This window comes from Lampris incognitus, chromosome 2 (genome assembly GCF_029633865.1).
Source record: "Lampris incognitus isolate fLamInc1 chromosome 2, fLamInc1.hap2, whole genome shotgun sequence".
Taxonomy (NCBI): Eukaryota; Metazoa; Chordata; class Actinopteri; order Lampriformes; family Lampridae; genus Lampris; species Lampris incognitus.
In genome coordinates this window covers 150,231,262-150,254,484 of record NC_079212.1, presented here as the reverse complement: position 1 = coordinate 150,254,484, position 23,223 = coordinate 150,231,262, and the positions used below count along the sequence as shown (strand labels likewise).

The 23,223-nt window shown below is 40.7% G+C and overlaps 1 protein-coding gene across 2 annotated transcripts in view; it reads right to left on the bottom strand.

Moving 5' to 3' along the window:
• The window catches only part of mkrn2 (makorin, ring finger protein, 2), a 78,279-nt gene that overhangs the window by 19,700 nt on the left and 35,356 nt on the right, over positions 1-23,223 (bottom strand). For both annotated transcript variants that reach the window (XM_056272962.1, XM_056272963.1), the window contains 4 exons: positions 15,079-15,251; positions 6,552-6,617; positions 6,320-6,468; positions 5,758-5,868 (listed from right to left, as the gene is read on the bottom strand). In XM_056272962.1, the coding sequence (XP_056128937.1) occupies positions 5,758-5,868; positions 6,320-6,468; positions 6,552-6,617; positions 15,079-15,251 (499 nt within the window). The remainder of the gene's footprint in view (positions 1-5,757; positions 5,869-6,319; positions 6,469-6,551; positions 6,618-15,078; positions 15,252-23,223) is intronic.

Here is a 23,223-nt window from a genome sequence, read left to right as displayed (position 1 = left end):
TCTCTGTTCCTTATCCCACCACTACCTCTCTGTACCTTATCCCCACCACTACCTCTCTGTACCTTGTCCCCACCACTACAAAAACAAACAACCATGATAGTGTTGTAAACAAAAACGGGAATGAGCTAGTACACCTCTGTTGAGCCTTAGGCCTGTATACGCTTAATGATAGGATCAGAGGGGACTCTCTAGGCCGGTTCACTTACTGCTCAGCTCTTGGGACTAGTGTAGTCGACTATGCCATCACCGACATGGACCCCTCCTTCATTAGTGCATTCACTGTCAGACCACAGTCGTCATTATCAGACCACTGCAAGTTAAACGTGTTCTTAAAATGAATTGGGCAACCAAAGAACACCCAGTCAATGTCCTGCGAACTGATCAAATTAAACCCAACATACACATGGGCTCCAAACAGCGTGGCTGAATTTAATGAGGCAACCAGCTCTACAGAGATCACTAACCTCATGAACACATTTCTTCTAACACCATTCCACCCAAACTCACATGATGTAAACCTGGCAGCTGAACAAATTTATGAAATATTTAATAGGTCAGCTATGAAGGGTAACCTGAGAGAAGTCGACAATGGGCAGAATCAGAGACCTCAAAAAGAGAAATGGTCTGATGTAGACTGCAGAAATGCAAGAAAGAAACTACGACAAATATCTAATCTGAAACACCATCAACCACAGAAAACTGAATGAAGACAAAAATACTGTGAGATACTCAAAGAATATAAACACATTTTAAAACGGAAAAAGCAAGATCACTACAACAAAACTCTCTGAGACATTGAAGAGTCTTTAAATAAAAATCAGTTCTGGGAAAAATTAAAATTTGAATTCTAAAGGAACTAGCCATTCAAAATGGAGACATTTGGAAAAATATTTTGAAAACCTATACAAAGAAATACTGCCAGAAGACCTCTCATCTGAACAAAAACATATAAAAGAAAAGCTGGAAATACTGGAATTAACTATAAAATCAATCAGAACCCAACTGACTACCAAATTTCACTAGAAGAACAGACAAACTCCAAAGTGTCAAATCAAAAAAAGCCTGTGGCCCTGACAGCATCAGGACTGAAATGCTCAAACACAGCTCTCTTGAGCTGCAGAAGGCCCTGCCTAAAATGTTCAACCTGGTTCTACAAGCTGGCTGCTTTCCTGACACCTGGAATAGGGGTCTTATATCCCCAATATACAAGAGTGGAGATAAATTTGACCCCAATAACTACCGAGGCATCCATGTGAGCAGTAGCCTGGGGAAGGTCTTCTGCTGTATTATTAACACCCGAATACAGGCCTTCCTTACCGAACACAGTGTCTTGAGCAAGAGTCAGATTGGCTTTCTACCAAATCACCGCACTACAGATCACATCTACACCCTACACACCTTAATTAATCAACATGTTCACCAAAAAATACAGGAAAAATATTTGCATGCTTCATTGATTTTTTCTTTTTTTAATTTTATTTCTGATTTTTCCCTTTTTCTCCCAATTTAGTGGCCAATCGATCCCTATTTTAGTTCAAACACCCACCCTCGTACTGCATGCGTTTGCCAGCTGCATCTCTCCAGCCGGCAGTCTCGAAGGATACGCCTCGCCACTTTCGTGACAAAGCGACTCCAGGCCGAACCACTGCTTTTTCCGACACACACAGAGACGCATTCATGTGACAAACACAAGCCAACTCCGCCCCCCTCCCAAAGACAGCATTGCCAATTATTGCTGCTTCATCGAGTCCGGCCATAGTCGGATCTGATGAGACCGAGGTGCGAACCCCGGTCCCCAGTGGGCAACTGCATCAACACAAAGTCGATGCTTAGACCGCTACACCACCGCGGACCCTGCTTCATTGATTTTAAGAAAGCATTTGATTCTATCTGGCATGCTGGCTTACACTATAAAATCATCTTAAGTGGCATAGGGGGTAAAGTGTTTGACATAATCAAATCTATATATCTGGAAAATAAGTGTAGATTAAAACCTGGTGACAAAAGAACAGAATACTTCACTCAAGGCTGAGGGGTGAGACAGGGCTGCAGTTTGAGTCCAACCCTGTTCAATATCTACATCAGTGGGGTCCGCGGTGGTGTAGCGGTCTAAGCATCGGCTTGGTGTCGATGCAGTTGCCCACTGGGGACTGGGATTTGTGCCCCAGTCTCGTCACATCTGACTATGGCTGGACTCCATGAAGCAGCAATAATTGGCAACACTGTCTTTAGGAGGGGGCGGAGTCGGTTTGTGTTCGTCACATGAACCTGTCTCCGTCTGTGTCGGAAAAAGCAGTAGTTCGGCCTGGATTCACCTTGTCACGAAAGTGGGGAGGCGTCTCCTTCGAGACTGCCGGCCGGAGAGATGCAGTTGGTGAACGCATGCAGTACGAAGGTGGGTGTTTGAACTAAAATAGAGATCGATTGGCCACTAAATTGGGAGAAAAAAAGGGAAAAATCAGAAATAAAATTTTAGAATATCTACATCCTGGCCTCACCAACAACATAGAAGTTAAATTCTTGCTCTATGCAGATGACCTCGTGCTGCTCTCACCCACAGAACAGGGTCTACAGCAGCATCTGGATCTGCTAGAGAAATACTGTCAGAACTGGGCCCTGACAGTAAACTTAAAAAAGACAAAAATTATGATCTTCCAGAAGAAGCCCAGGTGTCAGGAAAGTAGACACCTATTTACTCTAGGTAACACCGCCCTAGAGCACACGTTAAACTATGATGACCTGGGACTGAGGGTCAGTGCCTCGGGAAGCTTTGGTCTGGCAGTGAATGCACTTAAAGAGAAAGCCCGAAGAGCTTTCTATGCAATAAAAAGAAAATTCTATATAACAGCCCTGTGATGGCCTGGCGGGGCCCTGTGATGGCCTGTCCAGGGTTTCTCCCCACCTGCCCCCAATGACTGCTGGAATAGGCTCCAGCATCCCCGCGACCCTGAGAGCAGGATAAGCGGTTAAGATAATGGATGGATGGATCTATATAACAGACATCCCAATTAAAATCTGGTCCAAAATCTTCGATAGTGTCATCCTGCCCATTGCAGTACATGGAAGTGAAGTATGGGGTCCACTCAGTCAGCAAGACTACACTAGATGGGACAAACATACAACAGAAGCCCTGCATGCAGAATTCTGTCGAAAATTGCTAAACATGCAAAGGAAAACCCCAACAGATGCATGCAGGGTAGAATCAGGCCGTTTCTCATTGATAATAAATATCCAAAACAGATCACTTAAATTCTGGATGCACCTTAAATCAAGTCCCGACCACACACTGCAATTTAAAGCATTCCAAATCCAAGAGCTAAGAAAGAGTCCCCTCAGTCAGCTGGTTGTGAAACTAACTGACCCCGTAACCAGTAACACAGATGAGTTTCAGACTAGCACTGCTAACCAACCACAGACTAGAGGAAACCACATCATCACACAATGCAACAACTCATATGTGGAACATTGGGATGTAGAAACCAAATGACAACACAAGTTAGAATGTTATGGGGCCCTGAGAAGAGAAGACAAACTGGCTGACGGTCTGTCCACTGTCCGAGACAGTCAGCACAGACACATCCTTACCCAGTACAGGCTCACTGACCACACTCTAGCTATTGAAAAGGACAAACATACAACGTCTTGGCTACCAAAAGAGCAAAGAATATGTGGTCACTGTACGGCAGGTGAGGTGGAGGCAGAGATGCACTTCCTGCTAAATTGTGAGAAATTCCAGAACATAAGAAAAAAATACCAGGAGACATTTGAAAACCTGATTCCAAATGTTCTACTGCTGGATGAGAAAGAACAATGGCCACTTATTTTAGGAGAGGGTCAAAGGTCACAACTTGCTGCACTAAGGGTCAGTTGCTGTTCAAGTGCTGTTATATGTTTCTGCCAGTTCTATGTATTCCTTTTTCCTTTTATTTTGTTTAGTGTTTAGTTCTGTTGACCTGTTCTGCTTTGGCAGTCTGCTTTGGCAGTTCTGCTTTGGCAGTCATGCCAATAAAGCATCACTGATTTGAATTGAGAGAGAGAGATGGAGAGAGAGAGAGCGAGAGAGAGAGAGAGACAGAGACAGGCATGGAATAGAACAAGATTACCTGACTGTATTGAATAATGTAATTTAATAGATCAGATGGCGGCACGAACTCACGTTTGCAGCGGCTTCACCCAGTACCGACTATGCAGTGTCTTTGTCCATGTCTACATCTGAGTTTGTGTTGTTTGTGAAGTTTTTATTTTGATCTTAGATTTTTTTTTTCTCGTTTAATGGCTGGGAGAGCTGGCGTTGGATCAACGGAGAGAGCTTGGTCTGCCGCTTTCATTGGAACCCCAGGACCACAGCCTTGCCTGGAGCTGCGCCCGAAAAGGAAGCACCGAAGGCGGGCTGACAGGACGCGGAAGCAGGGCAGGCTAAGCTAACTGCTAGCCCATGCAGACTGGCAATTCCGATAACACCGAGGGCGGTCTGGTGGCAGCCTTGCCTGGCGTTGACTGCGTTTTAGTGTCGTCGTGTGGAGTGCGGGGAGGTGTGTCAAAGGTGTCTGGCTGGGAGAGCCGGCGTTGGATCGGCTGAGAGAGCTTCGTCTGCTGTGTCCGGTGGGCCCAGGGACCACGGCCCTGCCTGGAGCTGCACCCGAAGAGGAAGCACCCAGGTCGGGTGGTGTGCCCTTGATAGCGGGGCAGGCTAAGCTAACTGCTAGCCCATGCAGACCAGCAGTTCCAACAGTCATCCTGGCTGGAGTTTGCTCTCTGGACAGGGGTTTTTTTTTGGACTGTGTTGGTAACTGTGTGTTGTTGTTGTTGTTGTTGTTTTTGCTTTGTTCTCTCTGTTCTTGTATGTTTTTGTTGGTGTCGTTTTTGGAAGTTCTGGATGTGTGTTTTTAACTTTTGTGTCGTACTGCTGTGGGCTGGGTGAAACGAAATTTCATTTCTTTTGTGTACACAAGTACACAAAAGAAATGACAATAAACTGTTCCTGATTCCTGATATACTCATTTTTTCAATACTACTCTTCTTAGTTATCATTTTTATGAATATTATTTGACCCGTTTGTTGTTTATCATCAGTGTTTTTTCTCATTGTTCATCTACTACTACTACTACTACTACCTTCGGCTGCTCCCGTTAGGGGGCGCCACAGTGGATCATCCGTTTCCATCTCTTCCTGTCCTCTGTTTGTTCTCATTATTCACATTCTGTTAAAACTTCTGTTTACCATGATTTGGCAACACATATGTGTCAGGTTTGCCATGCTAATGAACTGAACTTAGAGACAGACAGACATACGGACAGACATATGGACAGACAGACAGATAGACATACGGACAGACAGACAGACAGACATACCGACAGACGGACAGACATATGGACAGACAAGACATACAGACAGACGGACAGACATATGGACAGACAGACATATGGACAGACAGACAGACGGATAGTCAGACAGACGAACAGACATACGGAAAGACAGACAGACAGACATACGGACGGACAGACACATAGATAGAAATACAGATAGACAGATGGACAGACAGACAGACAGACAGATAGACATACGGACGGACAGACAGACAGACAGACAGACAGACAGACATATGGACAGACAGACGGGACAGACATACGGACGGACAGACACATAGATAGAAATACAGATAGACAGATGGACAGACAGACACACGGACAGACAGACAGACAGACAGACAGACAGACAGACAGACAGACATACGGACAGATAGACATACAGACAGACCTAACTCCAGACTTGAAGTGGTCTATCAGTTTGTTTTTGTCGTCTTGGTTCTCCACCCAGTAGACTGACGGAATAACAAACTCTGACACCACCCTGCACTCTGGACACGACCTGAGGACACACAGACACAGTGGAGAACATAAGACAGGCAGATGCAGTACATAGTAGACAGTCAGTCAGCACAGTCAGTCAGTAGAAGGACAGTAGATAGTAGACAGTCAGTCAGTCAGCAGACAGTCAGTCAGTCAGAAGACAGTCAGTCAGTCAGCAGACAGTCAGTAGATAGCAGACAGTCAGTCAGTCAGTCAGCAGACAGTCAGTAGACAGCAGACAGTCAGTCAGTCAGTAGAAAGACAGTAGATAGTAGACAGTCAGTCAGCAGACAGTTAGTAGATAGCAGACAGTCAGTCAGTCAGTCAGTCAGAAGACAGTAGACAGTCGGTAGATAGTCAGTAGATAGTTGAGTCAGTCAGTCAGCAGACAGTCAGTAGATAGTTGAGTCAGTCAGTCAGCAGACAGTAGACAGTCAGTCAGTAGAAAGACAGTAGAGAGTCAGTCTTACTTGATGATCTTGTTGTCGAACTGTTTGGCACAGCGCCACTGGCGGATGCATGTGAGACAGTAGGTGTGGGAGCAGGCAGACAGGATTCCAAACCTGCGCTCCGATGGGTTCACTTTCTGCACCACCACCTCCATACAGATAGAACACACCTACAGAAGCACCGGGACCAGAACACAGTCAGAAACAAACCCAAACCCACTACCAAACCATTCCCAGTTTAAACCAAACCCACCTTGTCCTGGCTGAGCTGAGCCGCAAACGCCCTCTCCATGTCTGACTCAAAGGCCAACATACACATCTGCAGACACACACAGACGCAAACGTCATCAGACAAATATTTACTGTCTACAAGCAGACTAATCACTATTAAAGCCATGGTTTCCATGGTTACCAGAGAATACGCCGTGTGTTCATCTGCTGCTGCACCGCCGGTTTTGTCTTATTTAGTATTATTTAGTCCGTCTGGTGTCCCTGGTTCGGAGGGTGTGGGTCTCATCTCTATTACTGAGTTTTTCTCTTGTGTGTGTGTGTGATGATGACATATGTATGTAACTATATAGTATGTATGTGTATATTAGCTGTGTTCAGTATTTACCTCTTGCAGTCGTTCTCTAACGTTCTCCGTGTTCAGTATTTACCTCTTGCAGTCGTTCTCTAATGTTCTCCGTGTTCATTATTTACCTCTTGCAGTCGTTCTCTAATGTTCTCCATGTTCAGTATTTACCTCTTGCAGTCGTTCTCTAATGTTCTCCCTGTTCATTATTTACCTCTTGCAGTCGTTCTCTAATGTTCTCCAGGTTCATTATTTACCTCTTGCAGTCGTTCTCTAACGTTCTCCACAGGTTCATTATTTACCTCTTGCAGTCGTTCTCTAACGTTCCCCAGGTTCATTATTTACCTCTTGCAGTCGTTCTCTAACGTTCTCCGTGTTCATTATTTACCTCTTGCAGTCGTTCTCTAACGTTCTCCGTGTTCAGTATTTACCTCTTGCAGTCGTTCTCTAATGTTCTCCATGTTCATTATTTACCTCTTGCAGTCATTCTCTAATGTTCTCCATGTTCATTATTTACCTCTTGCAGTCGTTCTCTAATGTTCTCCATGTTCATTATTTACCTCTTGCAGTCGTTCTCTAATGTTCTCCATGTTCAGTATTTACCTCTTGCAGTCGTTCTCTAATGTTCTCCCTGTTCATTATTTACCTCTTGCAGTCGTTCTCTAATGTTCTCCAGGTTCATTATTTACCTCTTGCATTCGTTCTCTAATGTTCTCCATGTTCATTATTTACCTCTTGCAGTCGTTCTCGAACGTTCTCCACAGGTTCATTATTTACCTCTTGCAGTCGTTCTCTAACGTTCCCCAGGTTCATTATTTACCTCTTGCAGTCGTTCTCTAATGTTCTCCATGTTCATTATTTACCTCTTGCAGTCGTTCTCTAATGTTCTCCATGTTCATTATTTACCTCTTGCAGTCGTTCTCTAATGTTCTCCATGTTCATTATTTACCTCTTGCAGTCGTTCTCTAACGTTCTCCAGGTTCATTATTTACCTCTTGCAGTCGTTCTCTAATGTTCTCCATGTTCATTATTTACCTCTTGCAGTCGTTCTCTAATGTTCTCCATGTTCATTATTTACCTCTTGCAGTCGTTCTCTAACGTTCTCCAGGTTCATTATTTACCTCTTGCAGTCGTTCTCTAATGTTCTCCATGTTCATTATTTACCTCTTGCAGTCGTTCTCTAATGTTCTCCGTGTTCATTATTTACCTCTTGCAGTCGTTCTCTAACGTTCTCCACAGGTTCATTATTTACCTCTTGCAGTCGTTCTCTAACGTTCTCCAGGTTCATTATTTACCTCTTGCAGTCGTTCTCTAATGTTCTCCATGTTCATTATTTACCTCTTGCAGTCGTTCTCTAATGTTCTCCCTGTTCATTATTTACCTCTTGCAGTCGTTCTCTAATGTTCTCCGTGTTCAGTATTTACCTCTTGCAGTCGTTCTCTAACGTTCTCCAGGTTCATTATTTACCTCTTGCAGTCGTTCTTGAACGTTCTCCGTGTTCATTATTTACCTCTTGCAGTCGTTCTCTAATGTTCTCCGTGTTCATTATTTACCTCTTGCAGTCGCTCTCTAACGTTCTCCATGTTCATTATTTACCTCTTGCAGTTGTTCTCTAATGTTCTCCATGTTCATTATTTACCTTTTGCAGCTGTTCTCTAATGTTCATTATTTATCTGTTGCAGTCGTTCTCTAATGTTCTCCATGTTCATTATTTACCTCTTGCAGTCGTTCTCTAATGTTCTCCATGTTCATTATTTACCTCTTGCAGTCGTTCTCTAACGTTCTCCATGTTCATTATTTACCTCTTGCAGTCGTTCTCTAATGTTCTCCGTGTTCATTATTTACCTCTTGCAGTCGTTCTCTAACATTCTCCGTGTTCATTATTTACCTCTTGCAGTCGTTCTCTAATGTTCTCCATGTTCATTATTTACCTCTTGCAGTCGTTCTCTAATGTTCTCCATGTTCATTATTTACCTCTTGCAGTCGTTCTCTAATGTTCTCCGTGTTCATTATTTACCTCTTGCAGTCGTTCTCTAATGTTCTCCGTGTTCATTATTTACCTCTTGCAGTCGTTCTCTAATGTTCTCCACAGGTTCATTATTTACCTCTTGCAGTCGTTCTCTAACGTTCTCCGTGTTCATTAATTACCTCTTGCAGTCGCTCTCTAATGTTCTCCATGTTCATTATTTACCTCTTGCAGTCGTTCTCTAATGTTCTCCCTGTTCATTATTTACCTCTTGCAGTCGTTCTCTAATGTTCTCCGTGTTCATTATTTACCTCTTGCAGTCGTTCTCTAATGTTCTCCATGTTCATTATTTACCTCTTGCAGTCGTTCTCTAATGTTCTCCATGTTCATTATTTACCTCTTGCAGTCGTTCTCTAACGTTCTCCACAGGTTCATTATTTACCTCTTGCAGTCGTTCTCTAACGTTCTCCACAGGTTCATTATTTACCTCTTGCAGTCGTTCTCTAATGTTCTCCATGTTCATTATTTACCTCTTGCAGTCGTTCTCTAATGTTCTCCCTGTTCATTATTTACCTCTTGCAGTCGTTCTCTAATGTTCTCCGTGTTCAGTATTTACCTCTTGCAGTCGTTCTCTAACGTTCTCCAGGTTCATTATTTACCTCTTGCAGTCGTTCTTGAACGTTCTCCGTGTTCATTATTTACCTCTTGCAGTCGTTCTCTAATGTTCTCCGTGTTCATTATTTACCTCTTGCAGTCGCTCTCTAACGTTCTCCATGTTCATTATTTACCTCTTGCAGTTGTTCTCTAATGTTCTCCATGTTCATTATTTACCTTTTGCAGCTGTTCTCTAATGTTCATTATTTATCTGTTGCAGTCGTTCTCTAATGTTCTCCATGTTCATTATTTACCTCTTGCAGTCGTTCTCTAATGTTCTCCATGTTCATTATTTACCTCTTGCAGTCGTTCTCTAACGTTCTCCATGTTCATTATTTACCTCTTGCAGTCGTTCTCTAATGTTCTCCGTGTTCATTATTTACCTCTTGCAGTCGTTCTCTAACATTCTCCGTGTTCATTATTTACCTCTTGCAGTCGTTCTCTAATGTTCTCCATGTTCATTATTTACCTCTTGCAGTCGTTCTCTAATGTTCTCCATGTTCATTATTTACCTCTTGCAGTCGTTCTCTAATGTTCTCCGTGTTCATTATTTACCTCTTGCAGTCGTTCTCTAATGTTCTCCGTGTTCATTATTTACCTCTTGCAGTCGTTCTCTAATGTTCTCCACAGGTTCATTATTTACCTCTTGCAGTCGTTCTCTAACGTTCTCCGTGTTCATTAATTACCTCTTGCAGTCGCTCTCTAATGTTCTCCGTGTTCATTATTTACCTCTTGCAGTCGTTCTCTAATGTTCTCCATGTTCATTATTTACCTCTTGCAGTCGTTCTCTAATGTTCTCCATGGTCATTATTTACCTCTTGCAGTCGTTCTCTAATGTTCTCCATGTTCATTATTTACCTCTTGCAGTCGTTCTCTAACGTTCTCCATGTTCATTATTTACCTCTTGCAGTCATTCTCTAATGTTCTCCGTGTTCATTATTTACCTCTTGCAGTCGTTCTCTAATGTTCTCCACAGGTTCATTATTTACCTCTTGCAGTCGTTCTCTAATGTTCTCCAGGTTCATTATTTACCTCTTGCAGTCGTTCTCTAATGTTCTCCACAGGTTCATTATTTACCTCTTGCAGTCGTTCTCTAACGTTCTCCAGGTTCATTATTTACCTCTTGCAGTCGTTCTCTAATGTTCTCCATGGTCATTATTTACCTCTTGCAGTCGTTCTCTAATGTTCTCCACAGGTTCATTATTTACCTCTTGCAGTCGTTCTCTAATGTTCTCCCTGTTCATTATTTACCTCTTGCAGTTGTTCTCTAATGTTCTCCATGTTCATTATTTACCTCTTGCAGTTGTTCTCTAATGTTCTCCATGTTCATTATTTACCTCTTTAGTCGTTCTCTAATGTTCTCCCTGTTCATTATTTACCTCTTGCAGTCGTTCTCTAATGTTCTCCATGTTCATTATTTACCTCTTGCAGTTGTTCTCTAATGTTCTCCATGTTCATTATTTACCTCTTGCAGTCGTTCTCTAATGTTCTCCATGTTCATTATTTACCTCTTGCAGTCGTTCTCTAATGTTCTCCATGTTCATTATTTACCTCTTGCAGTCGTTCTCTAATGTTCTCCATGTTCATTATTTACCTCTTGCAGTCGTTCTCTAATGTTCTCCATGTTCATTATTTACCTCTTGCAGTCGTTCTCTAACGTTCTCCATGTTCATTATTTACCTCTTGCAGTCGTTCTCTAATGTTCTCCCTGTTCATTGTTTACCTCTTGCAGTCGTTCTCTAATGTTCTCCATGTTCATTATTTACCTCTTGCAGTCGTTCTCTAATGTTCTCCATGTTCATTATTTACCTCTTGCAGTCGTTCTCTAATGTTCTCCATGTTCATTATTTACCTCTTGCAGTCGTTCTCTAATGTTCTCCATCTTCATTATTTACCTCTTGCAGTCGTTCTCTAACGTTCTCCGTGTTCATTGTTTACCTCTTGCAGTCGTTCTCTAACGTTCTCCGTGTTCATTATTTACCTCTTGCAGTCGTTCTCTAATGTTCTCCATGTTCATTATTTACCTCTTGCAGTCGTTCTCTAATGTTCTCCATGTTCATTATTTACCTCTTGCAGTCGTTCTTGAACGTTCTCCGTGTTCATTATTTACCTCTTGCAGTCGTTCTCTAATGTTCTCCGTGTTCATTATTTACCTCTTGCAGTCGCTCTCTAACGTTCTCCATGTTCATTATTTACCTCTTGCAGTTGTTCTCTAATGTTCTCCATGTTCATTATTTACCTTTTGCAGCTGTTCTCTAATGTTCATTATTTATCTGTTGCAGTCGTTCTCTAATGTTCTCCATGTTCATTATTTACCTCTTGCAGTCGTTCTCTAATGTTCTCCATGTTCATTATTTACCTCTTGCAGTCGTTCTCTAACGTTCTCCATGTTCATTATTTACCTCTTGCAGTCGTTCTCTAATGTTCTCCGTGTTCATTATTTACCTCTTGCAGTCGTTCTCTAACATTCTCCGTGTTCATTATTTACCTCTTGCAGTCGTTCTCTAATGTTCTCCATGTTCATTATTTACCTCTTGCAGTCGTTCTCTAATGTTCTCCATGTTCATTATTTACCTCTTGCAGTCGTTCTCTAATGTTCTCCGTGTTCATTATTTACCTCTTGCAGTCGTTCTCTAATGTTCTCCGTGTTCATTATTTACCTCTTGCAGTCGTTCTCTAATGTTCTCCACAGGTTCATTATTTACCTCTTGCAGTCGTTCTCTAACGTTCTCCGTGTTCATTAATTACCTCTTGCAGTCGCTCTCTAATGTTCTCCGTGTTCATTATTTACCTCTTGCAGTCGTTCTCTAATGTTCTCCATGTTCATTATTTACCTCTTGCAGTCGTTCTCTAATGTTCTCCATGGTCATTATTTACCTCTTGCAGTCGTTCTCTAATGTTCTCCATGTTCATTATTTACCTCTTGCAGTCGTTCTCTAACGTTCTCCATGTTCATTATTTACCTCTTGCAGTCATTCTCTAATGTTCTCCGTGTTCATTATTTACCTCTTGCAGTCGTTCTCTAATGTTCTCCACAGGTTCATTATTTACCTCTTGCAGTCGTTCTCTAATGTTCTCCAGGTTCATTATTTACCTCTTGCAGTCGTTCTCTAATGTTCTCCACAGGTTCATTATTTACCTCTTGCAGTCGTTCTCTAACGTTCTCCAGGTTCATTATTTACCTCTTGCAGTCGTTCTCTAATGTTCTCCATGTTCATTATTTACCTCTTGCAGTCGTTCTCTAATGTTCTCCACAGGTTCATTATTTACCTCTTGCAGTCGTTCTCTAATGTTCTCCCTGTTCATTATTTACCTCTTGCAGTTGTTCTCTAATGTTCTCCATGTTCATTATTTACCTCTTGCAGTTGTTCTCTAATGTTCTCCATGTTCATTATTTACCTCTTTAGTCGTTCTCTAATGTTCTCCCTGTTCATTATTTACCTCTTGCAGTCGTTCTCTAATGTTCTCCATGTTCATTATTTACCTCTTGCAGTTGTTCTCTAATGTTCTCCATGTTCATTATTTACCTCTTGCAGTCGTTCTCTAATGTTCTCCATGTTCATTATTTACCTCTTGCAGTCGTTCTCTAATGTTCTCCATGTTCATTATTTACCTCTTGCAGTCGTTCTCTAATGTTCTCCATGTTCATTATTTACCTCTTGCAGTCGTTCTCTAATGTTCTCCATGTTCATTATTTACCTCTTGCAGTCGTTCTCTAACGTTCTCCATGTTCATTATTTACCTCTTGCAGTCGTTCTCTAATGTTCTCCATGTTCATTATTTACCTCTTGCAGTCGTTCTCTAATGTTCTCCATGTTCATTATTTACCTCTTGCAGTCGTTCTCTAACGTTCTCCGTGTTCATTATTTACCTCTTGCAGTCATTCTCTAATGTTCTCCCTGTTCATTGTTTACCTCTTGCAGTCGTTCTCTAATGTTCTCCATGTTCATTATTTACCTCTTGCAGTCGTTCTCTAATGTTCTCCATGTTCATTATTTACCTCTTGCAGTCGTTCTCTAATGTTCTCCATGTTCATTATTTACCTCTTGCAGTCGTTCTCTAATGTTCTCCATGTTCATTATTTACCTCTTGCAGTCGTTCTCTAACGTTCTCCGTGTTCATTGTTTACCTCTTGCAGTCGTTCTCTAACGTTCTCCGTGTTCATTATTTACCTCTTGCAGTCGTTCTCTAATGTTCTCCGTGTTCATTATTTACCTCTTACCTCTTATTTACCTTTTGTTACTTAGAATATGTTCCCCATACTAAAGTGATATCTTGATCATTACTAATTCACTAGTAATTAAGTTTTTTTACTTAGAATATGTTCCCCCTACTAAAGTGTTACCAGAAAAACTAACAAGATAGAAGATAACAAGAAAATAGAAATAAATAGAAATAAGATCCCCTTCTGAGCCCCTGATTGGGGATTTGTCAATCCCCCTCATCCTTACCACCCCGACCACTCACTCTGCTCCCCGGACTCTGACCTCCTCTGTGTCCCCACAACCCAGCTCTGCACCATGGGTGACAGCCTTCTCCTCCTCTGGCTACGCTCCTCCAAATTGGTTGCTTTTTAATGTACCCCTTTTCACAGACTGAATTTTACTACTACGCATCTTGGTCATGGAATAATTTGCAAAAAGATCTAAAATTAGAACCATTTATACCCACTGATGAATTTGAGGGCATCATAAGGAATGTGGTGATGGAGGCACGTAGTTGTTTTTCTTGAGAGGCCGCTGTGTATGAAGAGCTGTCTTTCTGATTCATTGTGAATTTTTTGTATATTATGTTGAATGTTACATTTATGTTGTGGTTTTTTATGGCTGCTGCCTTGGCCAGGTCTCTCTTGTAAAAGAGATTTTTAATCTTAGTGGGACTTCCTGGTAAAATAAAAGGTATAATAAATAATAAAAAAGACCCGCCTCTTTAGACGAGCTTTTAATAATATCCCTGCAGTATTCTGTCCCCTGCTATTAATCTTGTACTTTTAAGTTCTCTGCTGTTTATTCGTTTGTTCTCATCCCATGTATCGTTCAGACTTTTAGAAAAGCACTTTAAAAATGTATATTATTAATACACTACACTAATTTAAATGGAGCAGACTGACTTAAAGAGTGAGTAAACACCTGTTTGTGGTCTGTCTGTGTCCTAACATGTATAAAGGATATCAAGGGATGGACAGGGCCGTGATGACGGTGAGTTTAGGTGGCCAACGCTGGCACGCCATCTTTCTACTCGCCTTATTTCATTGGTCAGATGTACTGGACACCAGGTGTGTTGCCTAAGTCACATGGGCCTGTTCGTCTTTTACGTCCCCATGTGACATAGACAATTGGCCGTGTGATGTATTTTGTTTTTTGTTGAATTTATCATGAAGACAACAAGTTGTACTATCCTAGACCCATATCAACATGTTAACACATCAAAACAGGGGGAAAAAGGTTCACCATCCCTAAACTAGCCTCGAATAATTTAACTAAACTCACACAGATTCATTTAAACTAACACCACCTTGTAACACTACCCTAAACTAATATAACCAGCCTCATCTGGATTAATTTAGATTAAAGAATCTTACAGCACCTTCTGATGAGCCCTCCTCTGCTCGGGGTCGTGGGGATGAAGGACCTGCAGCCTGCAGATGTCACACAGGTCACCATGGAGATAGGGACAGCTGTTGCCATAGTGGCACTGTCCTGCGGCAGCATAGGGGCACAGCTGGGAGAGGAGGGGAGTGTCCTGGTAAGCCCCACTTCCTGGAAGAGGAGCCAAGACAAACACAGCTTGTGATCACACAGTAACAAACAACTATATAACCCACAGTAACTATGTTTCTGCTCAACTATCAATACATTATATAACCCTCAGTAACTGTTTCTGTTCAACTATCAACCAACAATATAACCCTCAGTAACTTTGTTTCTGTTCAACTATCAATAAATTATATAACCCTCAGTAACTGTTTCTGTTCAACTATCAACCAACAATATAACCCTCAGTAACTTTGTTTCTGTTCAACTATCAATAAATTATATAACCCTCAGTAACTGTTTCTGTTCAACTATCAACCAACAATATAACCCTCAGTAACTTTGTTTCTGTTCAACTATCAATAAATTATATAACCCTCAGTAACTGTTTCTGTTCAACTATCAACCAACAATATAACCCTCAGTAACTTTGTTTCTGTTCAACTATCAATAAATAATATAACCCTCAGTAACTGTTTCTGTTCAACTATCAATAAATTATATAACCCTCAGTAACTTTGTTTCTGTTCAACTATCAATAAATTATATAACCCTCAGTAACTGTTTCTATTCAACTATCAACCAACAATATAACCCTCAGTAACTTTGTTTCTGTTCAACTATCAATAAATTATATAACCCTCAGTAACTGTTTCTGTTCAACTATCAATAAATTATATAACCCTCAGTAACTTTATTTCTGTTCAACTATCAATAAATAATATAACCCTCAGTAACTGTTTCTGTTCAATTATCAACCAACAATATAACCCTCAGTAACTATGTTTCTATTAAATAACAACCAACTATACAACCCTCAGTAACTATGTTTCTGTTCACCTATCAACCAACTATATAACCTTCAGTAACTATGTTTCTAATCAATAACAACCAACTATATAACCCTCAGTAACTATGTTTCTGTTCAATTATCAACCAACTATACAACCCTCAGTAACTATGTTTCCGTTCAATAACAACCAACTATAAAACCCTCAGTAACTATGTTTCCGTTCAATAACAACCAACTATATAACCCTCAGTAACTATGTTTCCGTTCAATAACAACCAACTATATAACCCTCAGTAACTATGTTTCTGTTCAATTATCAACCAACTATATAACCCTCAGTAACTATGTTTCCGTTCAATAACAACCAACTATACAACCCTCAGTAACTATGTTTCAGTTCAATTATAAACCAACTATAAAACCCTCAGTAACTATGTTTCCGTTCAATAACAACCAACTATATAACCCTCAGTAACTATGTTTCCGTTCAATAACAACCAACTATATAACCCTCAGTAACTATGTTTCTGTTCAATTATCAACCAACTATATAACCCTCAGTAACTGTTTCTGTTCAATTATCAACCAACTATATAACCCTCACTAACTATGTTTCCGTTCAATAACAACCAACTATATAACCCTCAGTAACTATGTTTCTGTTCAATAACCAACTATACAACCCTCAGTAACTATGTTTCCGTTCAATAACAACCAACTATATAACCCTCAGTAACTATGTTTCAGTTCAATAACAACCAACTATACAACCCTCAGTAACTATGTTTCCGTTCAATAACAACAACTATACAACCCTCAGTAACTATGTTTCAGTTCAATAACAACCAACTATACAACCCTCAGTAACTATGTTTCAGTTCAATTATAAACCAACTATAAAACCCTCAGTAACTATGTTTCCGTTCAATAACAACCAACTATAGAACCCTCAGTAACTATGTTTCTGTTCAACTATAAACCAACTATAGAACCCTCAGTAACTATGTTTCCATTCAATAACAACCAACTATATAACACTCAGTAACTATGTTTCCGTTCAACAACAACCAACTATAAAACCCTCAGTAACTATGTTTCCGTTCAACAACAACCAACTATATAACCCTCACTAACTATGTTTCTGTTCAACTATAAACCAACTATAGCACCCTCAGTAACTATGTTTCCATTCAATAACAACCAACTATATAACACTCAGTAACTATGTTTCTATTCAATAACAACCAACTATATAACCCTCAGTAACTATGTTTCAGTTCAATAACAACCAACTATACAACCCTCAGTAACTATGTTTCCGTTCAATAACAACCATCTATATAACCCTCAGTAACTATGTTTCCGTTCAATAGCAACCAACTATATAACCCTCAGTAACTATGTTTCTATTCAATTATCAAGCCAATTTTAAGTGAATATTTCTGAAGTTTTGGAAAATAGAATGGAAAATAATTGTTTTTCCATTAGATCGGTTTAGGCACATGAAACCACAAACATCATTTTATGTGTTCTTCATCATATGTCCACACTTCAACACCCACAACAAAAGATGACCCAGTCCAGACTGAGAAATAGTTGATTGTAGGGCTGGGGAAATAACCGAAAATGTAAGGAAACAGACATTCAGAACCTCTCACCGACTCACATTACATGTTGGACAGAACATGTGGTGAGAAGGTAGCTGCTGAACTACAACCTGTTCCACATGTACAGAACATGTGGTGAGAAGGTAGCTGCTGAACTACAACCTGTTCCACATGTACAGAACATGTGGTGAGAAGGTAGCTGCTGAACTACAACCTGTTCCACATGTACAGAACATGTGGTGAGAAGGTAGCTGCCGAACTACAACCTGTTCCACATGTACAGAACATGTGGTGAGAAGGTAGCTGCCGAACTACAACCTGTTCCACATGTACAGAACATGTGGTGAGAAGGTAGCTGCCGAACTACAACCTGTTTAACATGTACAGAACATGTGGTGAGAAGGTAGCTGCCGAACTACAACCTGTTCCACATGTACAGAACATGTGGTGAGAAGGTAGCTGCTGAACTACAACCTGTTTAACATGTACAGAACATGTGGTGAGAAGGTAGCTGCTGAACTACAACCTGTTTAACATGTACAGAACATGTGGTGAGAAGGTAGCTGCTGAACTACAACCTGTTTAACATGTACAGAACATGTGGTGAGAAGGTAGCTGCTGAACTACAGCCTATTCCACATGTACAGAACATGTGGTGAGAAGGTAGCTGCTGAACTACAACCTGTTTAACATGTACAGAACATGTGGTGAGAAGGTAGCTGCTGAACTACAACCTGTTCAACATGTACAGAACATGTGGTGAGAAGGTAGCTGCTGAACTACAACCTGTTCAACATGTACAGAACATGTGGTGAGAAGGTAGCTGCTGAACTACAGCCTATTCCACATGTACAGAACATGTGGTGAGAAGGTAGCTGCTGAACTACAACCTGTTTAACATGTACAGAACATGTGGTGAGAAGGTAGCTGCTGAACTACAACCTGTTCAACATGTACAGAACATGTGGTGAGAAGGTAGCTGCCGAACTACAGCCTATTCCACATGTACAGAACATGTGGTGAGAAGGTAGCTGCCGAACTACAACCTGTTTAACATGTACAGAACATGTGGTGAGAAGGTAGCTGCTGAACTACAGCCTATTCCACATGTACAGAACATGTGGTGAGAAGGTAGCTGCTGAACTACAACCTGTTTAACATGTACAGAACATGCGGTGAGAAGGTAGCTGCTGAACTACAACCTGTTCAACATGTACAGAACATGTGGTGAGAAGGTAGCTGCTGAACTACAACCTGTTTAACATGTACAGAACATGTGGTGAGAAGGTAGCTGCTGAACTACAGCCTATTCCACATGTACAGAACATGTGGTGAGAAGGTAGCTGCTGAACTACAACCTGTTTAACATGTACAGAACATGTGGTGAGAAGGTAGCTGCTGAACTACAACTTGTTCAACATGTACAGAACATGTGGTGAGAAGGTAGCTGCTGAACTACAACCTGTTTAACATGTACAGAACATGTGGTGAGAAGGTAGCTGCTGAACTACAACTTGTTCAACATGTACAGAACATGTGGTGAGAAGGTAGCTGCTGAACTACAACCTGTTTAACATGTACAGAACATGTGGTGAGAAGGTAGCTGCTGAACTACAACCTGTTCAACATGTACAGAACATGTGGTGAGAAGGTAGCTGCTGAACTACAACCTGTTTAACATGTACAGAACATGTGGTGAGAAGGTAGCTGCTGAACTACAACCTGTCCGGTACTTTGCAGCCACATCTGGTCTGTGGTCAGGTAGAACAATGGAGCCATACTCAAGCCTCACATTGCACTACACTGATGATGACTGGAACCTGCGAGTTCAACTGATTTTGATTTCAACTGTTTGAAATATTCAATAAATATCCATAAATAGTTCTGTGTGCGTTTCCTTAAATTATTTAAAAATCACAAACATAGGATATGCTTCATTAGAAAAAAATATCTCAGCACTTCAGCACATTTACAGTACAGACCTTGTCAGAGAACTAAGAGGGCAGTGTAAAAAAAAAAAAAAAATAAAAAAAAGCATATATTATAAATAATCGTTCATTAATCGTAATCGAGGTAAAAGCTGGAAATAATCGTGATATTGATCTGAGGTCATATTGCCCAGCCCTAGTTGATTGTGTGCTAAAATCAAATTTGCAGTTCTTTTTTTAATTAATTTATTTTTCACCTTTTTCTATTGAAATTTGGCTACCAAAATGTTGTACAGCCAAATATGAAATCAATGTTTAGATTTACATAGAGAAAAAAATAAGAACAAAAAGTAACAACAACCAAAATTTAACATAGAAAAAAAAAAAGACAAAAAAAGAAAGAAAAAAAACAAAACAAAACAGACATATAGCCTGGCCGCCTAGCCAATTAGAGAAGACACAGTTTGTATACTCAAGACAAATAAACAATATTATAAAATGAAATGACAGATTATACAGAAAAAAATATAATGGTAAAAAAATAGTTAAGGGATACACCATATCACCACGCAAGTAAATAGATTACCCAAGTTTATGGGGTGTCAAGTGACTGCAGTTCCTTAACAATTTTTAAGAAAGGAGCCATGTTTTATGAAATCTGGTTGTTGAACCCTTTGTGACACATCTTATTTTCTCCATCTTAATAAAACACAAGATGTCCCTGAGCCACATAGAGTGAGATGGAGGAGTGGGTGATGTCCACCGTAATAAAATGAGGCGTCTAAGGCGGTAGTTGTGAAGCTACCAGGTCTGCTTCATGTGATGGTCATGGCAGGTCAGCAGGAGGGACACCAAAGCTATTAAAGCTGTCGGCCTAACTGGAATCTCAACACTATTTGAAATTGTTTTAAAAATGTCTGACCAAAAATTGAGTAGGGAAGGGCAGGACCAAAACATGTGACTATATGTGGCAGGGGCCTGATGGCATCTGTCACAGGTGGGGTCAATGTTATAGATATTAGCTAACCTAACTTTAGTTAAATGTGTACGGTGTACAATTTTACATTGAATCAGTCCATGTCTAGCACAAATTGAAGAGGAGTGGACCCGCCGTAGAATGACCTCCCACTGGTCGTCTGTGATCTCTACTCCCAGGTCCTCCTCCCATCCCATCTTAACATGTTGTGATGAAGAGGGGTGCAGCGAGGAAAGCAGACCATAGATAGCAGATATAGTCCCCTTTGTGCAAGGTGAGGGTCTTAAAAAGGGGTCAATAGGAGTGGCATCCGGAAGATTGGGGAAATTGAGAACTAATATTATGGACAAAACTACGGATTTGCAAGTATCTAAAAAAATGTGGTTTTAAAAGTGAATATTTTTCAGATAGTTGTTCAAATGATGCAAACATGTTTCCTATACATAAATCTCTGAATGTTCTGATACCCAGAGTAGACCAGTGGAAAAAACCTCTATCCATCAGGGAGGGGGCAAAGACAGGGTTAGTTGCAACTGGAGCCCATAGAGAAAAAGACTTTAAACCAAAATTTCGTCTAAACTGGTTCCAGATCCTTAGTGATGATTTAACAATAATATTTTTAAGAGTACGAAGAAAAAGAGAAGCTTAAAGGTGCATGTGAATGAGCTGTCAATGAGGCAGGACTAGAAGAAGAGGTTTCTAGATCCAGCCATGCAGGTGATGAAGTGGAGTACTCATACCGAGTCCAGTACTGTAATACTCTTAAGTTGGCTGCCCAATAATAAAATCTAAAATTTGGCAAAGCCAAGCCTCCCAAAGATTTTGGTCTTTGCAGTAAAGTTCTGCCAAGCCTAGGAACTTTTTTGTTCCAGATGAACTCTGACACCAAGCTGTCAATTCTGCGAAAAAATTATTGTGTAAGAAAAATGGGTAAACACTGAAAAAGGTATGAGAATTTTGGTAGGGAGTTCATCTTTACTGAATTAACCCATGCAGATAAAGACAAGGGCAATAATGACCAGCGTTCAAAGTCTTTATGCAGTTTGCTCAATAAAGGGGACAAATTGATTTAAATAAATTCTCGAATTTATCTGTGAAATTAATACCAAGGTATGTGAAGCCGAGTGGAGCAATTTTAAAAGGCAAAGTGTGCAAGGGAACGTTACGAGCTTCTACATTCAGAGGGAACAGCTCGCTTTTATCTAAGTTACGTTAAATCCTGATATTCTACCGAATGAACTAGGAATTTCAAGGGCAGCTGGAATAGAAACAGAGATATTAGATAAATATAAAAGTAAATCATCTGCATAGAGGGAGGTCTTCTCTTTGACACCAAATCTAGTCGTCGTCGTTATTGGTGTCTCTCGTGTCCTTGGATCCATTCCAAGAGATTAAGGTGTGTGCTTAAAAACTTGGAGCCATTCGCTAAAGCCTTGATTAAAGTGGTGATCAGGTCACGACGCTGGTCCACACTGCTTGGCCTGGGAGGATCTAGTTCCATGGCAACACAAGAGTGAAGACGATGGGATCCGCCACAGGTTGCACTCAAGTGATGGTTGGACTGGGAGTCCGGACTGCCCACTTGTTAGGCACTTACGAGCCAACCAAATTTAGTAACACCGGTTATAAGAGAGTTTGATCTAAGAGCAATGGGCAATGGTTCAACTGCAATCGCAAATAATAATGGACTCAAATTGCAGCCTTGACGAGTACAGTGAAAAAGAGGAAAGTAGTCAGAGTGGGTGTTATTAGTTCTGACTGAGGCTGTGGGAGAAGTATATAGCAATTTCACCCAATTAATAAAAGTTTTACCCTAGCCAAACTTTTCCAGAGTAGAGAAGAGACAGCCCCACTCAATCCGGTCAAAGGCCTTCTCTGCATCAAGTGAGATCACAGCCTCTGGCACTGATGAAGAGGAGGGTTATACGTGACATTGAGAAGCCGTCTAGTATTGAAGGACTGTCTGTTTTGAATAAAACCAGTCTGGTCGGGGGAAATAATAGATGGCAATACAGATTCTAAACGCATCGCTAATAATTTGGAGAGAAGTGTCAAATCAACTGACAGCAAACTTATTGGACGGTAGCTCCCACATAAGAGGGGGTCTTTCTTCTTTTTTAAGATGAGAGAGATTGAAGCCTGAGTATGTGTATGTGGCAATTTGAGAAAGTGGAAGGATTCATTATACATGTCAATAATAACTGGTGCTAATTTATCGAAAAACTTCCTATAAATTTCGATTGGGTGGCTGTCAGGACCCTGCAGGACCTGGGCATCTACCTGCATGCATGGTGTGAGCAGCCTTCTCAAGCTCCTTTATCGTGAGAGGCTTGTCCAGTCTTACAGCTGAGTCAGAGTCAACCTGAGGAATATCAAGCCAATCAAAAAAACTGTGAAAAGCAGAGGGATTGTTGGATTGCTCAGCAGAATAAAGTATAGAACTGTTTAAAGTGCTCATTAATTTGTTTGGGATCCGTGGTTATACCTGCTGGAGTTTGAATTTGTGGGATTTGATGTGAAGTCGATGCTTGTCTTAATTGATGGGCTAATAGCTTATATGCTTTGCGTCCATATTAGTAGTGAGTACATCTGGATTTGAACAATAATTCTCCAGTGTGGGTGGTAGAAAGAGCATCAGATTCTGCTTGCGATAAAAGGCGTTCTTTATATAAAT